Here is a 15,771-nt window from a genome sequence, read left to right as displayed (position 1 = left end):
CCAATAGTTTCCCTGGCCACTTTCAGGCCGACTCTATGACCGTAGGGGATCTTCTACCCCCTTTGTCCAACTTTGATGAGGCCAGCAACGCCGACGAAAACCCCGCCGATGGAAACCACGATTTTACCCTAGGCTTAAGTCTGACCGACCTCGTGGCATTAGATGCTGAAGATTTAGTCCCAATACCAATTGAGACCCAACTGTCCTTTTGCGGCAGCCCGTTGGACAGAATGCAGTCCGCCATGCCGTTTATCGCTGGTAGTTCCCTGAGTAGCCCCATGCGACTACTCAATTCCAAGCTGGATGCAACAATTTTGGATAACAGGCTCATAACGATCCACGACACAATTGTGACGGGATGTGCTTCCCGTTTTGCGGATTACGACTGCAACCTATATGCAACGACTTCACGATACCGACTGGAAGGTGGGGCTCGATGGCCCTCGCAGGAATATACGCTTGACCTGTTAGACCTAAAGTTGGCTAAAAATGATGTGACCTACACGTTAACCGCAATAGGGATCGTCCGTTTCCTCGATCATTTTAGCGACCTCTACGGCAACCGACTTAGCTCGGGTGCACGCAAGCTGTCCGATGCTGCGCTAAAAGCGGTGCTGCGCGCCTTTTCGCTCCAGTGGCTAACTCCTGAGCGTACATCAACCACTGATAGTATTTTGGATGACGGCCATACGACATGCGAAATATCTAGAAACGCGTTCTTTGATTCCTGGTTCACCGCGCGAGAAGTTCTCAGAAATGCACAGTCTATCCAGTCGTTCAGGACTGTCTATGCAATTTTACTTTTCGATGGCATTGCCGTCCCGGCCAAGGCCTCAGCCGAGTCAGCGCATGAGTTCCTGGACATCGGCCTGCGAAATCTGTGTTCATTGGATGCGCTTGTCAGACAATATTGTACAAACCTAGCAGCACATTCTACCTACAGCGGTGCCTTGGAAGCCAGCCTGAATGTAGTGCGTTGGGGTGGATACATTCGTGATATTGGGGCATCGCTCACAACAGATCGTCGATGTCAGCTGCCGGCCATCGCAGGCTATGGTAAAAGTGAGTTGGCAACCCTCTATGATCTGTGAATTACAGAAGCTGAACTTAAGCAGTGTTCTTCAGAAAAGAGTACTCCTTCGACAACATTAATGACCCAGATTTCTTCCTTAATCTGAATGGCAACATCCCAAATATATACCAAAACGCGGTCGCCGAGGCCTTTTACGTCTGGAGACAGATCGTTGACGCCAAACAATCAATGTACAGCGATCTCTCTTCCGCCCGCATCGAGGCTTTCACTTCAGCAGTGGCGGCTGTGAGCAAGTTCAACCGGCTTTTCCGCCCTTTCTTCAACCACTGCTTAGAAAACCTGGAGGACCTCTCCGTACACTCTAGAACAACCTCTAGTATGGTTCTCACATCTTCATTGTGTCCATCTACTGATTTTATTTGGTAGTTTCAATTGTATTGTTTTGGGACCTGGGCGTTCTCATTTTAGCCGACTCACTAGAATCTTACACAAAGAAAAGTCACCTTATTCATGACTCTACCGTCCGGAGCATGCGCGTCTACCAAGAGGAAGCAGTTTTATCCGTTACCAGGACGGTGGAACGCGTGATCTTATTGCTTACTGAGGATATCTTCAACCTCGAAAATGGTCTTGGTGCCGAAGTTTCCCTCTTTTCCTACCACATTACGCCGAGACTGACGGCAATGGTCTTCGAAAAGGCAATCGAGACGTTAATTTACTTGCATGACTCGCAGGTATGCCCGGCGAATTCACTCCAAATTGACCCAACGGCCAGCAGCATCTGGCAACGGCGAATTGACATTGTTTTAAAGGGAATCAGCTCCCTGAATGTTATCGTCGGGGGATCCGAGGCAGCCACTGCTGCTTTTCAATCGCTCATGCCCCAACATGGGGATATTCTCTCCGAATGCTGGACCTCTGATTTTAGCACATGACAGGCCTGGAACTGACGCAGCGGAGCCGATGCAAGGCATCGGTAAAAAATAGAATACCTTTTTGCGGCGGATCCGATCGTATAACTTGCCGTTTTAGCGACCCTACACTGGGGATCTCGCCTGTTGTTATTTAAATTCGATACTCTACGCTGTCCAGCGGGTCTTGTGTCTTGCTCGCTCAAAACCCGACAGCCCAAACTTGAGGCCACCATCGCCATGTTCTATGTGCTCGCGATCTCAGCAGTGTTCTGTCTCCTCTGGCCCTGCCTGTCGATCATTCGGAGATTGTACTTTCATCCACTTCGCAATCTACCCGGACCCAATTTATGGATTGCTTTTCCCATCTTTCGCTATATTTCCCTGATTAGAGGACGGCTGGATATCGACCTTCGATCTTTCCACAATAAATACGGCGAGGCTGTCCGATTTGGTCCTGATGAAGTCTCCTTCATCACCGCTCAAGCATGGAGGGACATCTACACCCATGGTCACGGCGAGCGGCAACTCCCTAAAGTTCTCCACTCAACAAGTAATCCGTCCAGCATCATCAGTGCCAACAATGCTGACCACAGCCGCTTCCGCCGAGCCCTGTCGCATGCCTTCTCTGCCAAGGGTCTGCAGGTCCAGGAGCCAATCCTCCGCGGCTACGTGGATAAGCTGATCCAGCGCCTGGAGGAGATCGCTGCATCGCCCAACCCGGTAATCAACATGGTCAAGTGGTACAACCTGACTACATTTGACCTTATCGGAGACCTCGCCTTCGGGGAACCATTTGGAGGGCTGGACTCGCTTGATTACCACCCGTGGGTGGCGACCATCTTCCAGGCAGTCCGAGGCATCGTTCTTGTCATGCTGCGCGATGCCTACCCTCTCCTTTTTCATGCGTTATCACTCTTCCTTGTCCCGAGGTCATTTATGGAGAAACGCGAGCGACAGATCGAATATAGCAATCTTACCGTCCAGAAGCGCCTCCGAAGCACCCTCCGTCGCGGCTCCGTCGACTTCATGGACAGCATGTTGCGCTATCGTGGCGACAAAGAAAAGGAGATCACTGACAAAGAGATGGAAGCTAACGCCAATATTTTGATCATCGCCGGCAGTGAAACCACCGCCACCCTGCTGTCGGGGGTCACCTACTGGCTGCTGCGAACGCCCGACGCCCTTCGCAAGGTCTCCGACGAGGTGCGCTCCTCCATAACGTCCGATTCAGACATAACCTTTCAGACGAGCTCTCAGCTACCATACATGCTCGCCTGTCTAAACGAGGCCCTGCGAATTTACCCGCCGGTGCCGGGGGGGACTCGAACGTATAACAATACCCCCCAGATTCAATTACTATCTCAGGATACAAGATCCCCCCCTGGAGTATGCTTCCCGCTACTATGTTCACGAAGAAACAAGAAGAATCGAACACTAACCTGACGCGTTCCATAAAACCAGACAAAAAGTATCTGTTCATCAATCCGCTGCGTACCGCTCCCCCCCTCAACTTCTACCGCCCCGAAGAATTTCTCCCAGAGCGCTGGTTACCGCTCGCCAAAGAAGATGCTTCGTCGCCCTTTTACAACGACAACCGCGACGTACTGCAGCCATTCTCGATTGGCCCTCGCAACTGCATCGGGCGAAACCTGGCAAATGCTGAGATGCGTATGATTCTGGCGCGCGTGCTGTGGAACTTTGACATGGAGCTTTGTCCGGAGAGCAAAGGGTGGGAGAAGCAACGGTCTTTTCTTTTGTGGGAGAAAACGCCGTTGCTGTGCATATTAAAGAAGAGAGAAGGAAACACATGAGCTGCTGGTGGCCACTAATGGCACATCCATGCAGCCTCAGTTGCTAATTCATCGCAAGCGAATTAAGGGTTTATCCGTTGGGAGGATATCTTGGACTCTTTACCAGCGTTATTAGACCAACATCTCTACTTGATTGCAATTGGCGCTACAAACAGCGAGAATCAGCTGAATAAGACCGAATCGAAGTAATTGAAGGTTATAATATAGCTCGCTCATGGGCCATTTTTACTTGAGAGCCGCGTTCGCGGAACGCATATTCAAATAAAGCTCATTTGTGTAAACGTATACCTGGACTTCTCATGTTGGCTACTCTGTCGGCTTGCAGGTCCTGGACTACTGAAAAGCATGGACAACCAGCCTGGCTACTCATACCACCCTAAAGCCTTGACTACCATGTCCAGTGCCTTTCCTAGAATGTTCTACTTCATCAGCAGGGTATTCTTGAAGCAGCTCTCACAGGCTGTGATACGTCGCTGGTCAAGTCCAGCGACTCCAGATTTTCTACTACGGAATTCTAACTACGTACGTGGACATTTCCCAGCATCAACGAGACTCCGCAATACCTGATCTACCGCCACTTTTATTCATCTCCGGTCCCCTGACATAAACCGTCATGTATTGGTAAAGCCACCCAGCTTTGATATGAGGAGCTTGGACATTGCCGAATCGCAGGTTAGATCGGATCCTGACAATGGTGCGCTTGCTGCAGCCAGCAGCTTCCACCATGTGTGAGGTGGTTAGATTCATCACTGCTAATCATATCACGAATAACCCGAGCGTAGACTTGGCTAGATTGGGAGCCATGCTTCGTTGCATCCACCGCCAGCGGAAGTGCCAACCAAGATATTCGGGTGACGCTAGGGAAAGCTAGCGTGGGGCACTGGTGGCAGCTTCTCGATCTGACAGGTAATAACAAACTCCCCGCTATTATAATAATTCGGTAATTTACGATACACCACCAAAACCAAAGAGACTGATACGGCGACATCCAGAAGTAGTTTAGTGTTTCTTGGTAAGAGGATTGGAGAAACAGTGAAAGAGTGCAGGTGGTGACACCGTTTTTCGGAAATACTGTATAGTGTAGTACAATCTTGCTGTCTGCTACCTTGCGTTATTAAAGCTATTTCACCCTGACAGAGTACTAGATACTACTTGGTGCTGCAAAGTTTCCAACTTCCTATTACCCACCATTATTAACCACCTTCTAATGACAGACTAGTAGCTACCTAAGATATAATAGATTAGCCAATATATTCCATCCTAGGTAGCTAATAGTCTGCCATTGGAACGTGCATTGCGCCGGTTGCGTTTATTGAGCGCCGTACATAGTAAGAGGAGTCGAAATAAGTATCACTCTTTTGTTTGAGATAGATGGCCGCTGCGAGCTCTCACCCACATGGCATGATACTACCCAGGTCCCTTGGCGTTACTTTTGTCATATATCCAGGCACTGGTTGCTAGGTACGCCATCTCTCTTCCGCCTCTTGTAGTTGATCCCGGATCGATCGTTTTATTTGCACGGACAACAGCAGTTTCTCTCCAGTATATTCCACTGCGCAGTGTGGATTCGCCCCATGATCCAGCAGGGACCGAACAATGGCCTCATGTCCGCCCTTTACGGCATACGTGAGTGGAGGGCACCCCATCATATCAGTAATCTCCAGATCTGCGCCACGTTCCAGGAGCAGATCTACCATCGTTTGATTGCAGTCTTCTACAGCCCAGAACAGGGCTCGGTCGTATAGCTTGCCTAATCTGCCAGAGGGATATTCATCACACCGCACGTTAACATCCCCGCCCGAGTCCAGCAACAATTCTACCAGCCCTGGACTGTCATTCTGCACCGCAAAGTGCAGAGGCTGGACCCATTCTGCGTGGCCATACCCCGGGTTGCGTGGTATTTCGGACGGATCGAAGTCAGGAGGCGCACCGCCATGAAGCAATGCCTCCGCCATTCCTCTATTCGCCTGTGCTATAGCGAAAGCCAACGCTCTGGTACGCTGAAGCCTCGTCGTTCCGTGAATTAATATTCGGATAAGATGATCATGGCCTTGGATCACCGCCGCCGTCAACGGTACATTCGTCAGTCGTGGACAAGGAATCAAGTTTGGATCCGCACCGTACGCAAGAAGTAGCGATACCAACTCGCCCATTCCGTTTGTTGCCGCCAGTAGCAGGGGAGTCCCTTGAAAATGACCAAAACTACCAAAATAATTGACTTGCACACCATGCGTGAATAACAACTGGACCACCGGGATCTGTCCCGCCATCACCGCGGCGAACAGAGCATCTTTCATCATGTCTTCTTTGCCGGGCTCATCCTCCTCTCCTTTCGGAGCCGACAGAAGCACCTCAACTATATCCACATGCCCCTGAAACGCTGCCAACTCGACAGGCCGAAGGCCGCCTACAAAGCTGCGAATACTCTGCCGGGCGCCAACGTCCACCAAGTATTCTACCAGAGAAGCATGGCCATGGACAGCGGCCAGTGCCAGCAGCGTGAACCACTCGGGGTTCGTGGTGTTGGGACGTACCCCGCGATCGATCATATAGCGGACTATGTGCAAATGACCTGCCTGGGCCGCTAATGAAATAGGATGTGGGCGGAATTCTTGGAACACGCGCAGATGTTCGCACCCGAACCGAAGGGTTACTGGGCCTTCTTCTCGAAATTCGCCTCCGGCTTGTTTCTTTGGTAAGGGGGCGCCTGCATCCAGAGCTTTCTGCAATGTGTCCATCCGGCCATTTTGTGCTGCCCATTCTAAAGCGGAGCTGTTGCTGTAGAGTACATTGTGTCGGTAAAGACGAGAGTTGCAGATTTGTTGAAGATGGCGATTTGTCCGTGCCAAGGCAGCGAGGGTCGATTCGGATGTTATGAATAAGGTGGTTTGGAGAATGAGCTCGTTTGGCAGGACCTGAAGCCCGGACATTGTTTGAGGAGAAAGAAAGTGTGAAGAGGGAATGGGGCGGTGTTGTTGGATGTTTATCGTATGTCATTATTATGTGGTAAGCTTCGAAAAATTCCAACCAAAAAGAAAGAAACAAGACTTGCCCATTGTGTGTTATACCAAGGGCGATGCAAGCTAAGACCTGTTAGGCTACTGCCACTAAAACAGCACTAGCCTGCAGTAGCCAACGAAGGAAGACATCCGGAATTGAGGCGGGCGTGTAGTGTCTGACACTTGGGGGCCAGAACTAGCCCTAATTTCCCGTTAAATATCGGTGACAATGTAACCTCATCATCGTTGACAGCTAGCAGTCTGCACACTAACTTACTTCATGTCAACTGAGCCCTGAATATGTATGTTTCTGGTCCCCAGTATCTGATTCCTCAGACGGAGAGAGGGATTCGGAGGGAGAGAGAGGGATTACGTGTACTATAGTTATATTAAATGCTGAATTATGGTTTATTCAAGCCGTAGAATAAAAGAATTGCCATATTGAATCCATCGCTAAAACAAAAAGGCATCGACATTATCATTATACTATCGTGAAATCATTTCCATCGCAGGCGGCCTCTGCCTAAAATTCCTCCAGGTAGTTTTAACTGCCGGCCATGATATAGAAACATAAATAACACTATTCCAAAACCCCTGCAGCGGAAGCACAAAACTAGAAGCGTAATTCAAACCGAAGGAGAAATCATTTGGACGGGCGAAGGAGTAGACCCTATTGAGTGTTGAAGGGACCTGTTTCTCAGCGTTAGCCTTGGACTTGGAATGAGCGACGACATTAAACTAGTTGAGTTCAAGTTGTTGACCCCCCTCGAAAAGAAAAAGAAAGAAGAAAAACGTACCCAGGTCACAAGTAATGCAATGAAAAATAACATCGCATACTTGGTATAAGCCCACGCAGCCCGGGACGTATTTTCCGCGGCTGATGATCTTCGACGTGTGGAGAGTGTCTCTGGCCTCTCTAGATGCGAGGTATATGCCCCGGCCCCAGCTTGGAGGGGAGCCGGACCGGGACGTGGACCCGGACCAAGCTGAAAACTAGATGGTCGAACCGAAGGACTCGGAATAGAAACACTCCTTTCTTCCTGGGAAGTACCTGGATCGGAGAGGGACCGGCCACCTTGAATTGTAATCGAGTACTCGGCACTATAATTAGAAGTGACGCTGTAACTGCGTGGATTCGAATGCGAATGCAAATGCAAATGCGAATAAACGCCGTTTGTGTTCGGCTTCGTGTTCGTGTTCGTCAAAGAAGGACGCTCATCCGGCACCGAGTAGGCAATTTCACTGGTAACCTGAATTCCCTGAATACCCTGAATACCCTGAATAGGCCGGAAACCAGAAGGTTTAGGTTTTACCAGCGGGGGTGAATCGGCCTTTGCTTCCGAGTCAAAGTCAAGAGAGTCCAAATTCCCGAAATGTCGAAATTGGCGCCTTTTTTGGTAGATTGTTGAGCCGGCGCGGATGTAGATGGCAAATGTGAGCATTATTACTAGCCAAACGGGGCCGTAGAAGGTGCCTATTCGTAGCCAGTCCCATTGTGTTGAGACCCAGCACCATAGCTGTGGAAGGGTTAGAATGAATGGAAACTGAATACGGAAAAAAGGAGGAGGAGGAGGAGGAGGAGGAGGAGGAGCGGGAAGGGGAGGGGAAGGGAGATATACTATAGCGGAGCCATATACCCGACCAAGTGCTTCTGTTTTAATGAAGAAGTATACAAAAGCCGGAATGAGGGGCACGCCGTAGCAGAAGAGGATATATTTCCACTCTATCTGCCGTAATTGCTCTGAGTCGTATTTGTGGAAGAATGTGAGGTAGACGTTGCAAGCCATGGCGAAAGTCCACAAGGCGTCTGCGGGCATGAACCTACTTTATCTTTAACAAGGAGCTCAGCAGAGCGAAGCCAAAAGACAAGAGAAGAAACGGAGGAGGAGGAGGAGGAGGAGGAGGGGGAGGAGGAGGAGGGCTTACCATTGAATAAAAAAAGCCTGCATCTGACACAAGTGACTCCCCAAACCAGCATGAATTCCATCTTGTGATATCAAGGTAGCGACATTAGCCATGAGATTTCCCCATGAAGCATAAAAGACCAGGCGATTGATAGGTTTCCGGAACGCGCGCGAACCGATGAATGTAGCGACAATGACAAATGTTCCTGTTATGGATATTGCGGAGCAGGTACGTTCTGTGATGGAGATGGCCAATAATTGCTGTTCTGAGGGTCCTGCCATGGTTTCAAGTTCGTGCTCTTGGGTTCAATTCAAGCCTGCGCAGCCCGTGCTACAGTAGACAAGGGCTGTAGGTAGTAGGTACCATCAGCCTCGAGGGAGACCATTCAAGTCGGTAGTAGGTAGTAGTATATTCAGCACACAAAGGTCTTTCTCCAGCAAGAAACTTGAATACTAGTAAGTGTATATCCACTGAGATCTGTCCTCGGGGGAGTTTCGGCGCAAGGCCTGTATTAATGTCAGAATGGTACTAGTATTCGTATTCGATCTGAAAAACCGGCTGGCTTGCTGACTGCTAGCTGGGTTGACTGAGATAGAGCAAAGGACGGGCTCCGGTAGCCTGAGTATCGGGGGTGGGTGGCCTGAAGCTGAAGAGTAAAAAGCGTCGTGTATGTTACGAACTCATCGTACACGACATGCTTGACTAGTTATCCCATCAAATATCTGTAGATAACTAGGTGGAGGTTCGGAGGGAGGATGCCAAAATGCAAGAAGAAGTTTTGCCCGACGATCAAAAAGTAAATTCCAAGGAAAGCCAAGAGCCCAGCGACCAAAGAAGCATCATTTCAATTTAATGGGGGAAGTTTGCCTCCCCCTCCGAGTCGCCAGTGCCAGCACCAGCGCCTCGCCCACATGAAAGCAAGCTGCAGCCGTGAATGGAGGAATCCTACTCGCAGACCAGCGAAACACAAAGGGCACAGAGCTTAACCCGAGAACTTCGGTATTAGTCAAACATATCCCGAAAGTCCAGGTCAGAAGACCGGGATAGCTAGTGCGGGGAGGGGAGGGGAGGGAGAAAGACCGGGTTGGGTGTGGCAGCCCTGGTCGAACTTTCTCAACCATTCAACCGCAAGAGGATGGTTTTGGTTACCTCGAATTCGCACCAATCATACCATACATTTTCAATGAAATCATTTTGCCCCCGGTCATCATGACCACACTTCCCCCGCATGGGGCATTTGGGAGATTTCCCCGAACTGACAGCACTGCCCCTCCTCCAATCGGAATCGGGACTTGGAGCTGATTTCCATGGCTGGCGATATCTTCTACCAAGACTTGATTTTCTTCTGGATGCACAAGGATTTGTTCTAGCCATCGTGCATGTGTGTGTACCACACTAGTGGAAGACTCGGGGCCAACAGGTCCAGTCTTCTCTGAGCCAATAATTGCTCGGGAAGTTGGTTCGGATTGAAATCGGAATCGGCCTCCCGGGGGTCCTCTCATATCCACGAAGAGGAGCGGATGAAAGATACAGATACAGTACCTTAGGTAGTAGGCATGCACAATTTGAAATATGGGGTTCAGGTTCAATCTTGTAGTACTAGTACACCGAAGGGGATTGGGATTTCGTATTATACTAATCCGAGAAACGTGGCTGATCTGATGCCCACAACAAAAGCATGCCTGTGATTTGATTCTGGGTAGCAGGTAGCAACTATTTCAAGTGACCCGGAGAAACGACATCGACACCTATATCGATATCGATATTGGTGGTACAGACACCAAAGCAAAAGCACTCGCATTCATTTGTCGCGGAAAACCCAAAAAGAACTCGAAAGGGGGGTCTTTGCAACTTCCAACAAATCACAACATTTTCTTTCATAACCCAAAGCTCGCAGAATCAAAAATCACAGAGCCGAATTTAATAACATCAAAGGAAACACATTAAAGAAAACACATAGAAGAGACTCCGTGATCGGGTATAACGCCGAGTTCTCCCCGTTTGCGATGGTCTAATCGTCATCTCGTCATACGCATTTCAGGCGGGTTAGGCTAGGCCAGGCCGAGGTCTGGTACGCAGATTGAGGAGGAACCATTCCCCCATAAGCACCCGCCATCTGCTGTTGCTGCTGTTGCTGCTGCAATTGAGCCTGAACTTGGGGCAAATCATGGAACCAAGGGTGCTGCAGGGCATCGGCAGCGCTAATCCGCATTTCCGGACGTAGTTGCAGCATGCGATTAAGCAGATCCAAACCCAGCGGGTCGATCTGAGGCAAGATCAAGCCGAGATCCTGCGTCGCGTAGACGTGGAAGGTCGGCTTATATTCAGGCAATTGCGAAATACCGGGCCAAGAGCGTTCCGAGGGCGTCCCCATAAGTCGGAAAATCTTCAACAATTGGTCTTCGTTCGTGGTTCCCGGAAACAGAGGGCGACCTGTATACATCTCTGCCATAATGCAGCCAGCGGACCAGATATCGATACTAGTGTTATAAGTGCGGCTGCCGAGGAGGACGTCCGGAGCACGGTACCAAAGTGTAACAACCTCGTTGGAGAAGGTATTCACAGGGATACCGAATGCGCGCGCGAGACCGAAATCGCCGAGCTTGAGTTGGCCTTTTTTGTTGATTAGGAGATTCTGCGGCTTCAGATCTCGGTGGAGAACCCTATTCTCGTGACAAAATGCGATTCCCTTCATGAGTTGGTGCATGAATGATTTGATTGTTGCCGGGTCTAGTTGGCCGCGGTCACCGCGGGTGTCCATGTACCGCTTCAAATCCCTGTCCATGAATTCGAAGACTAGCATGAGCTTGTTCTCGGTGTGGATTACGTCGTAGAGCGAGACGATGCTTTCGTGCTTGAGTTCTTTCATTAGGGAGATCTCGCGGATCGCGGTGGAGGGAGTGCCTTCTTCGGAGTCGAGGTGGATTTCCTTCAGTGCGACCATTTCGCCCGTCTGGCGATTGCGCCCTTTGAAGACCTGGGATTTTCTGCGTTAGTGATGGAGCGGAGGGGATCGGAGGGGAGCGGAGGAGGACGAAGAGGTCGGAAATGTGCCCCCATGAGAGAGGAGGGGGAGGGTGTTGAGAGCAGGTTGAGGGTCAAAATCACGGGTGATTGGAACGTACAGTGGCATAGGTGCCTTCTCCGAGCTAGACGATCGAAATGAAGTCAGTTTGGGTAATTCGTAGATCATCGGTGAGGAGAGGTACCTTTTCCAGCTGCTGGAACGAGCTGGGTTGCTGTGATTTGTCCATGGTCCGAGGGAGTGAAGACCTGACTCGTGAAGGGACAGGATTAGGTTTAGAGGAAAAGAGGAAGTTCTTAGGAGATACGAGAGAGGAAGGGTGGACTGCAGGATCCCTGAGTCGCTCCATGCTGATGAAGAGGCCAGCCCCGCGCACGTTTGGAAGTGGGGAGGGCCGCTTATGTGTTCCGCTTTACTACTGTAGGTGTAGGTACTCTACGTAGTAGAGTACTCTAGTAGAGGACTATGGCTATGTACTTTTTACTACTCTACATGATACTATCGTCTGCTATTGTTATTGTTATTTTGATTCATTATATTCATACTCATACTCATATTCTGTTCTGTTTATTTTCTACTCTATCTCCGGTTCATCCCTAACAGGGATGCCACGGCCGGCAAGATGGACTGAGCGGGTTGGCTGCAGCGCACATGGGACGTTGGGTCCAACTCAGAACCCTGACCAAAGAGAACCGCTTCATTCCTCACGCCGCCAACATTGATAATACCAATGGGCATCCCCCGTTTATGCGCTCGTTCCACCAACCGCCACGCCGAGAATGTAGCTAGACTACTGCCGAGCACCAGTAAGCGCCCTGCATCATCGATCGCCTCTTCAGCCGCTGTTTTAACCGCTGGGTCAATATTCTCACCAAACATGATCACGGCTGGTTTGAGAATCCCGGCATTGGAGCTATCCATCCAAGCACCGTCCCTCTCCACTTCTACTCGGGCCCGAGTCCCATCTCTCAACCTGGGAGGTTTTTCCAAACAGGTCGGGCAGGATGGGTAGCGAAAGGTTGAATATGGCGCTTCTGCAAGATCAACATCTCCGTCCGGGTTCAATTTCAATCCCTTCCGTCGTTGTTCTTCCTGATTGTCCGTATCAAGCGCACCCTGTTCAACCATGCGAGCGAGAAACTCAGCCCATGCCGGGTTCAACCTTTCCAGCGATGTTTGGAATTCTTGTCGTGGGAATTGGTTGTGACAGCTGGTACAAACGACGGATCGTAGATATCCATGTAGTTCCAAGGTAGATAACTCTGGATGGGCTAAGGAATGGAAGGAATCGACATTCTGCGTCACGACTGAACTGATAAACCCCTTTTTGCCTAGGTCTCTGATAGCTTCATGGGTTGAGTTGGGTCGTGCTTTCACGAGACCGGGCCATCCGATAAAGCTACGGGCCCAGTATCGTTTGCGCGACTCATGATGTGACACGAATTCATGGAAATAGATTGGTCGATAGGATTTATTCCGACGATAGGTTCCTTGATCGCCGCGGTAGTCGGAGAGTCCAGATGCGACCGAGATGCCGGCTCCGGTCAGTAGAACGGTCTGGGAATGAGCTCCGACATTGACGCCACGGAGGTTGAGGGATGGTGAGGCAGCAAAGAAGGCACAGACGGCGTCGATAGCACCTGAAACGGAACTGGCGGAGGGTGGGACTATAATTGCCGGAGGTAGAGGACCCGTGAAGGGGATACGAATGGCGGGCGTCGTCATTGGAGACGCATCATCTTATTGTGAGGGTCTTGGCAAGGGTAAAGAGGGTGGATTAGAGCGGAGATCCAGGGTTGTCCAGTAAATAATAAGCAATTGTAGGGTACTGTAGGGTTCACGAACTCTGGAACTAACAGAAAGCGCTGACGTTGACGTTTGCGTTCGGGTCTTGGCGGGAGTGTACTAATCGGCGTAAGCTGAGTGGGAGTGGTAGGAGTAGGAACAGGAGTAGTTACTTGTTGATTTGCATTTGCATATTTGAATTTGTTATTTGAGGTTACTCATTGGATTAATGCTGTGTCTATGGGCTATACACCGAGTTGTATAGGTCTAGAGTATACCCACCCACATCGGACGACATCGCATCTGGATCTCCGACTGCCGGATTACATGATCGGACATCCTCTTCTTGAATTGGGATTTTGGGATTTTGGGATTTCCCCTCTTCTTCTTTCCCCTTGAAGCATGGTTCAAAGTGAACACCCTGTCCCTTCAGCCTTTTCGCCCGTGCTCGCGTGCCTCGACCTCCAACCAGGGCCGTGATGCCGCTGACGCAGCCCCTGCGGTGCAGGCTTCGTCCCTCCATCCACATCCACTCTCCCCTCATCTCCGTCTCCAGTCCTCGTGGATCTGCTCGTCGCGTCCTCACCTCCGTTTCTTTAATAAAGTCCCAGTCCAATCCTCGCCAGTCCCATCCTTCCCTTTTCTCCTATGTCCGACCTCAACCTCATTCCCTTCATCCTATAACTCCACTCTCTATGACACAATCCAGGGGCCATGGTGGTCACAGCCACGGCCACGGTCACGGCCACCACCACCATCATGACAATGTCTACTTGACATCCACAAACAAACATGACGCCGGTGTGCGCATTACTCGCATTGGACTCGTCGCCAACCTCGCCATGGCCATTGGGAAATTCATTGGCGGCTACATGTTCCATTCCCAAGCTCTCATCGCCGACGCCTACCACGCGCTCACCGACCTCGTCTCTGACTTTTTGACCCTGGCTACGGTCGCATGGTCCATTAAACCGCCTAGCGAACAATTTCCCAATGGCTATGGAAAGATCGAGAGTATTGGTGCGTTGGGAGTTAGCGGTCTCCTCCTTTGCGGAGGTGTCTTTATGGGCTTGAATGCAGGACAGGTCCTGCTCGCTCAAATCTACCCAGACCTGGCTGAAACGGTGGCTCACTCGGGCATACTGGGTCATGGTCATGGTCACTCACACAGCCATGGCCTCGGCCCAAGTATTCACGCGGCTTGGTTGGCAGCTGGGTCGATTGTTATTAAGGAGTGGCTTTATCATGCTAGTAAGTAATTAGTATTCCTGCCATAGGACACGGCACCGCCCACCAGTGCTTCATTTGCAGATAATTAACCATAACCGTCTCTGAAACAGCCATGAAAGTTGCTAAAGAGCGCAAGTCCTCCGTCCTCGCCTCCAATGCGATCCACCACCGCATCGACTCCCTAACAAGCATTGTTGCGTTGTTTACAATTGGTGGAAGTTATGTCTTCCAAGACGCCACCTGGCTGGATCCGGTTGGCGGGGTTTTGATCTCTCTCATGGTGATCAAGGCCGGTTGGGGAAACACTGTGACTTCCCTCCTGGAGCTGGCAGATACCACCGTGGACGAGGATGTGAAAGAGAACGTCCACAAGGCGGCTCTCAAAGCCCTGGGAGAACTTGCCGTTGGAGAAGAGGTGCAGATCCGTGATGTGCAAGGTATGAAGTCTGGACAAAATTATTTGATGGATGTTGAGGTCGCCGTGCCGGGAGCTTGGGCCCTTGATCAATCACGGACTGTGGAGGAAGCTGTTCGCAAGACGATCGGGGAGAAAGTTCGCGGTGTTAAGCGTGTCAAGTTCCGCTTTATTCCGGTTGAAAATGATGAACTTACTTTTCAAGAGGAGTTTATTACTAAGGATATGGAGGCCAGTCCTGAGTCTCAAGAACAAGACCATGATCACCATGATGGCCATGATCATGGTCATGGCACGACCAACGGCAGTGCCTCGGGTTCCCATAGTCATGACGATGCATCCCGAAAAAGGCGGTAGATGTGAAGATGTGAAGGAGATGCACAGAAGAATAGGAGTATTTATTTTCGGGTTGCCATTGATCCGGCAGTTTGGTGCTGCTATGATACCCCCCATGGTCCATGGCCCACGGCGATTTGAGCAAGTGGTTTCTGTACTGTGTATAGAACGTTGCTTGAACATAGAGACATACAATAAGAAGGAATCCTTTTGTCTTTGTCTTGGAATGATCTTCACTCAGCTATTCAAGAGCAAAAGTACTAGTAGTTCGTAGTTCAAGTGACTCGGTGATGTCAGATCGTGACTTGTGAGTCAGGC

General features: G+C 50.3%; 8 protein-coding genes across 8 annotated transcripts; 4 read left to right on the top strand and 4 right to left on the bottom strand.

The window, feature by feature from the left end:
* Window positions 1-35: 35 nt before the first annotated feature.
* N7481_000480 (prefoldin subunit 2) lies at window positions 36-1,091 on the top strand (the record flags this gene model as incomplete). Its single annotated transcript, XM_057259699.1, has 1 exon — window positions 36-1,091. One exon carries the CDS (start codon window positions 36-38, stop codon window positions 1,089-1,091), a length of 1,056 nt encoding a protein of 351 aa, XP_057127531.1.
* Window positions 1,092-1,563: 472 nt separating this feature from the next.
* N7481_000479 (uncharacterized protein) lies at window positions 1,564-1,968 on the top strand (the record flags this gene model as incomplete). Its single annotated transcript, XM_057259698.1, has 1 exon — window positions 1,564-1,968. The coding sequence occupies one exon, from the start codon at window positions 1,564-1,566 to the stop codon at window positions 1,966-1,968; it is 405 nt and encodes a 134-aa protein (XP_057127530.1).
* Window positions 1,969-2,184: 216 nt separating this feature from the next.
* On the top strand, window positions 2,185-3,758 carry N7481_000478 (cytochrome P450; the record flags this gene model as incomplete). The annotated part of the gene is made up of 2 exons (XM_057259697.1): window positions 2,185-3,223; window positions 3,409-3,758. 2 exons carry the CDS (start codon window positions 2,185-2,187, stop codon window positions 3,756-3,758), a joined length of 1,389 nt encoding a protein of 462 aa, XP_057127529.1.
* Window positions 3,759-5,215: 1,457 nt separating this feature from the next.
* N7481_000477 (uncharacterized protein) lies at window positions 5,216-6,688 on the bottom strand (the record flags this gene model as incomplete). The annotated part of the gene is made up of 1 exon (XM_057259696.1): window positions 5,216-6,688. The coding sequence occupies one exon, from the start codon at window positions 6,686-6,688 to the stop codon at window positions 5,216-5,218; it is 1,473 nt and encodes a 490-aa protein (XP_057127528.1).
* A 555-nt stretch (window positions 6,689-7,243) lies between these two features.
* On the bottom strand, window positions 7,244-8,943 carry N7481_000476 (putative cAMP receptor-like protein; the record flags this gene model as incomplete). Its single annotated transcript, XM_057259695.1, has 4 exons — window positions 7,244-7,495; window positions 7,555-8,274; window positions 8,395-8,578; window positions 8,684-8,943. The coding sequence occupies 4 exons, from the start codon at window positions 8,941-8,943 to the stop codon at window positions 7,244-7,246; spliced, it is 1,416 nt and encodes a 471-aa protein (XP_057127527.1).
* A 1,745-nt stretch (window positions 8,944-10,688) lies between these two features.
* Window positions 10,689-12,036, bottom strand: N7481_000475 (cyclin-dependent serine/threonine-protein kinase phoA; the record flags this gene model as incomplete). The annotated part of the gene is made up of 3 exons (XM_057259694.1): window positions 10,689-11,639; window positions 11,788-11,811; window positions 11,872-12,036. The coding sequence occupies 3 exons, from the start codon at window positions 12,034-12,036 to the stop codon at window positions 10,689-10,691; spliced, it is 1,140 nt and encodes a 379-aa protein (XP_057127526.1).
* A 230-nt stretch (window positions 12,037-12,266) lies between these two features.
* Window positions 12,267-13,412, bottom strand: N7481_000474 (putative SIR2 family histone deacetylase; the record flags this gene model as incomplete). Its single annotated transcript, XM_057259693.1, has 1 exon — window positions 12,267-13,412. One exon carries the CDS (start codon window positions 13,410-13,412, stop codon window positions 12,267-12,269), a length of 1,146 nt encoding a protein of 381 aa, XP_057127525.1.
* A 539-nt stretch (window positions 13,413-13,951) lies between these two features.
* N7481_000473 (cation diffusion facilitator family transporter) lies at window positions 13,952-15,474 on the top strand (the record flags this gene model as incomplete). The annotated part of the gene is made up of 2 exons (XM_057259692.1): window positions 13,952-14,723; window positions 14,813-15,474. The coding sequence occupies 2 exons, from the start codon at window positions 13,952-13,954 to the stop codon at window positions 15,472-15,474; spliced, it is 1,434 nt and encodes a 477-aa protein (XP_057127524.1).
* Between the last annotated feature and the right edge of the window lie 297 nt (window positions 15,475-15,771).

This window comes from Penicillium waksmanii (genome assembly GCF_028829765.1).
Source record: "Penicillium waksmanii strain IBT 27052 chromosome Unknown utg000001l:1.0-4852451.0:1.0-4856178.0, whole genome shotgun sequence".
In the NCBI taxonomy this organism is placed as follows: Eukaryota; Fungi; Ascomycota; class Eurotiomycetes; order Eurotiales; family Aspergillaceae; genus Penicillium; species Penicillium waksmanii.
This window is presented reverse-complemented; position numbering and strand designations above follow the sequence as displayed.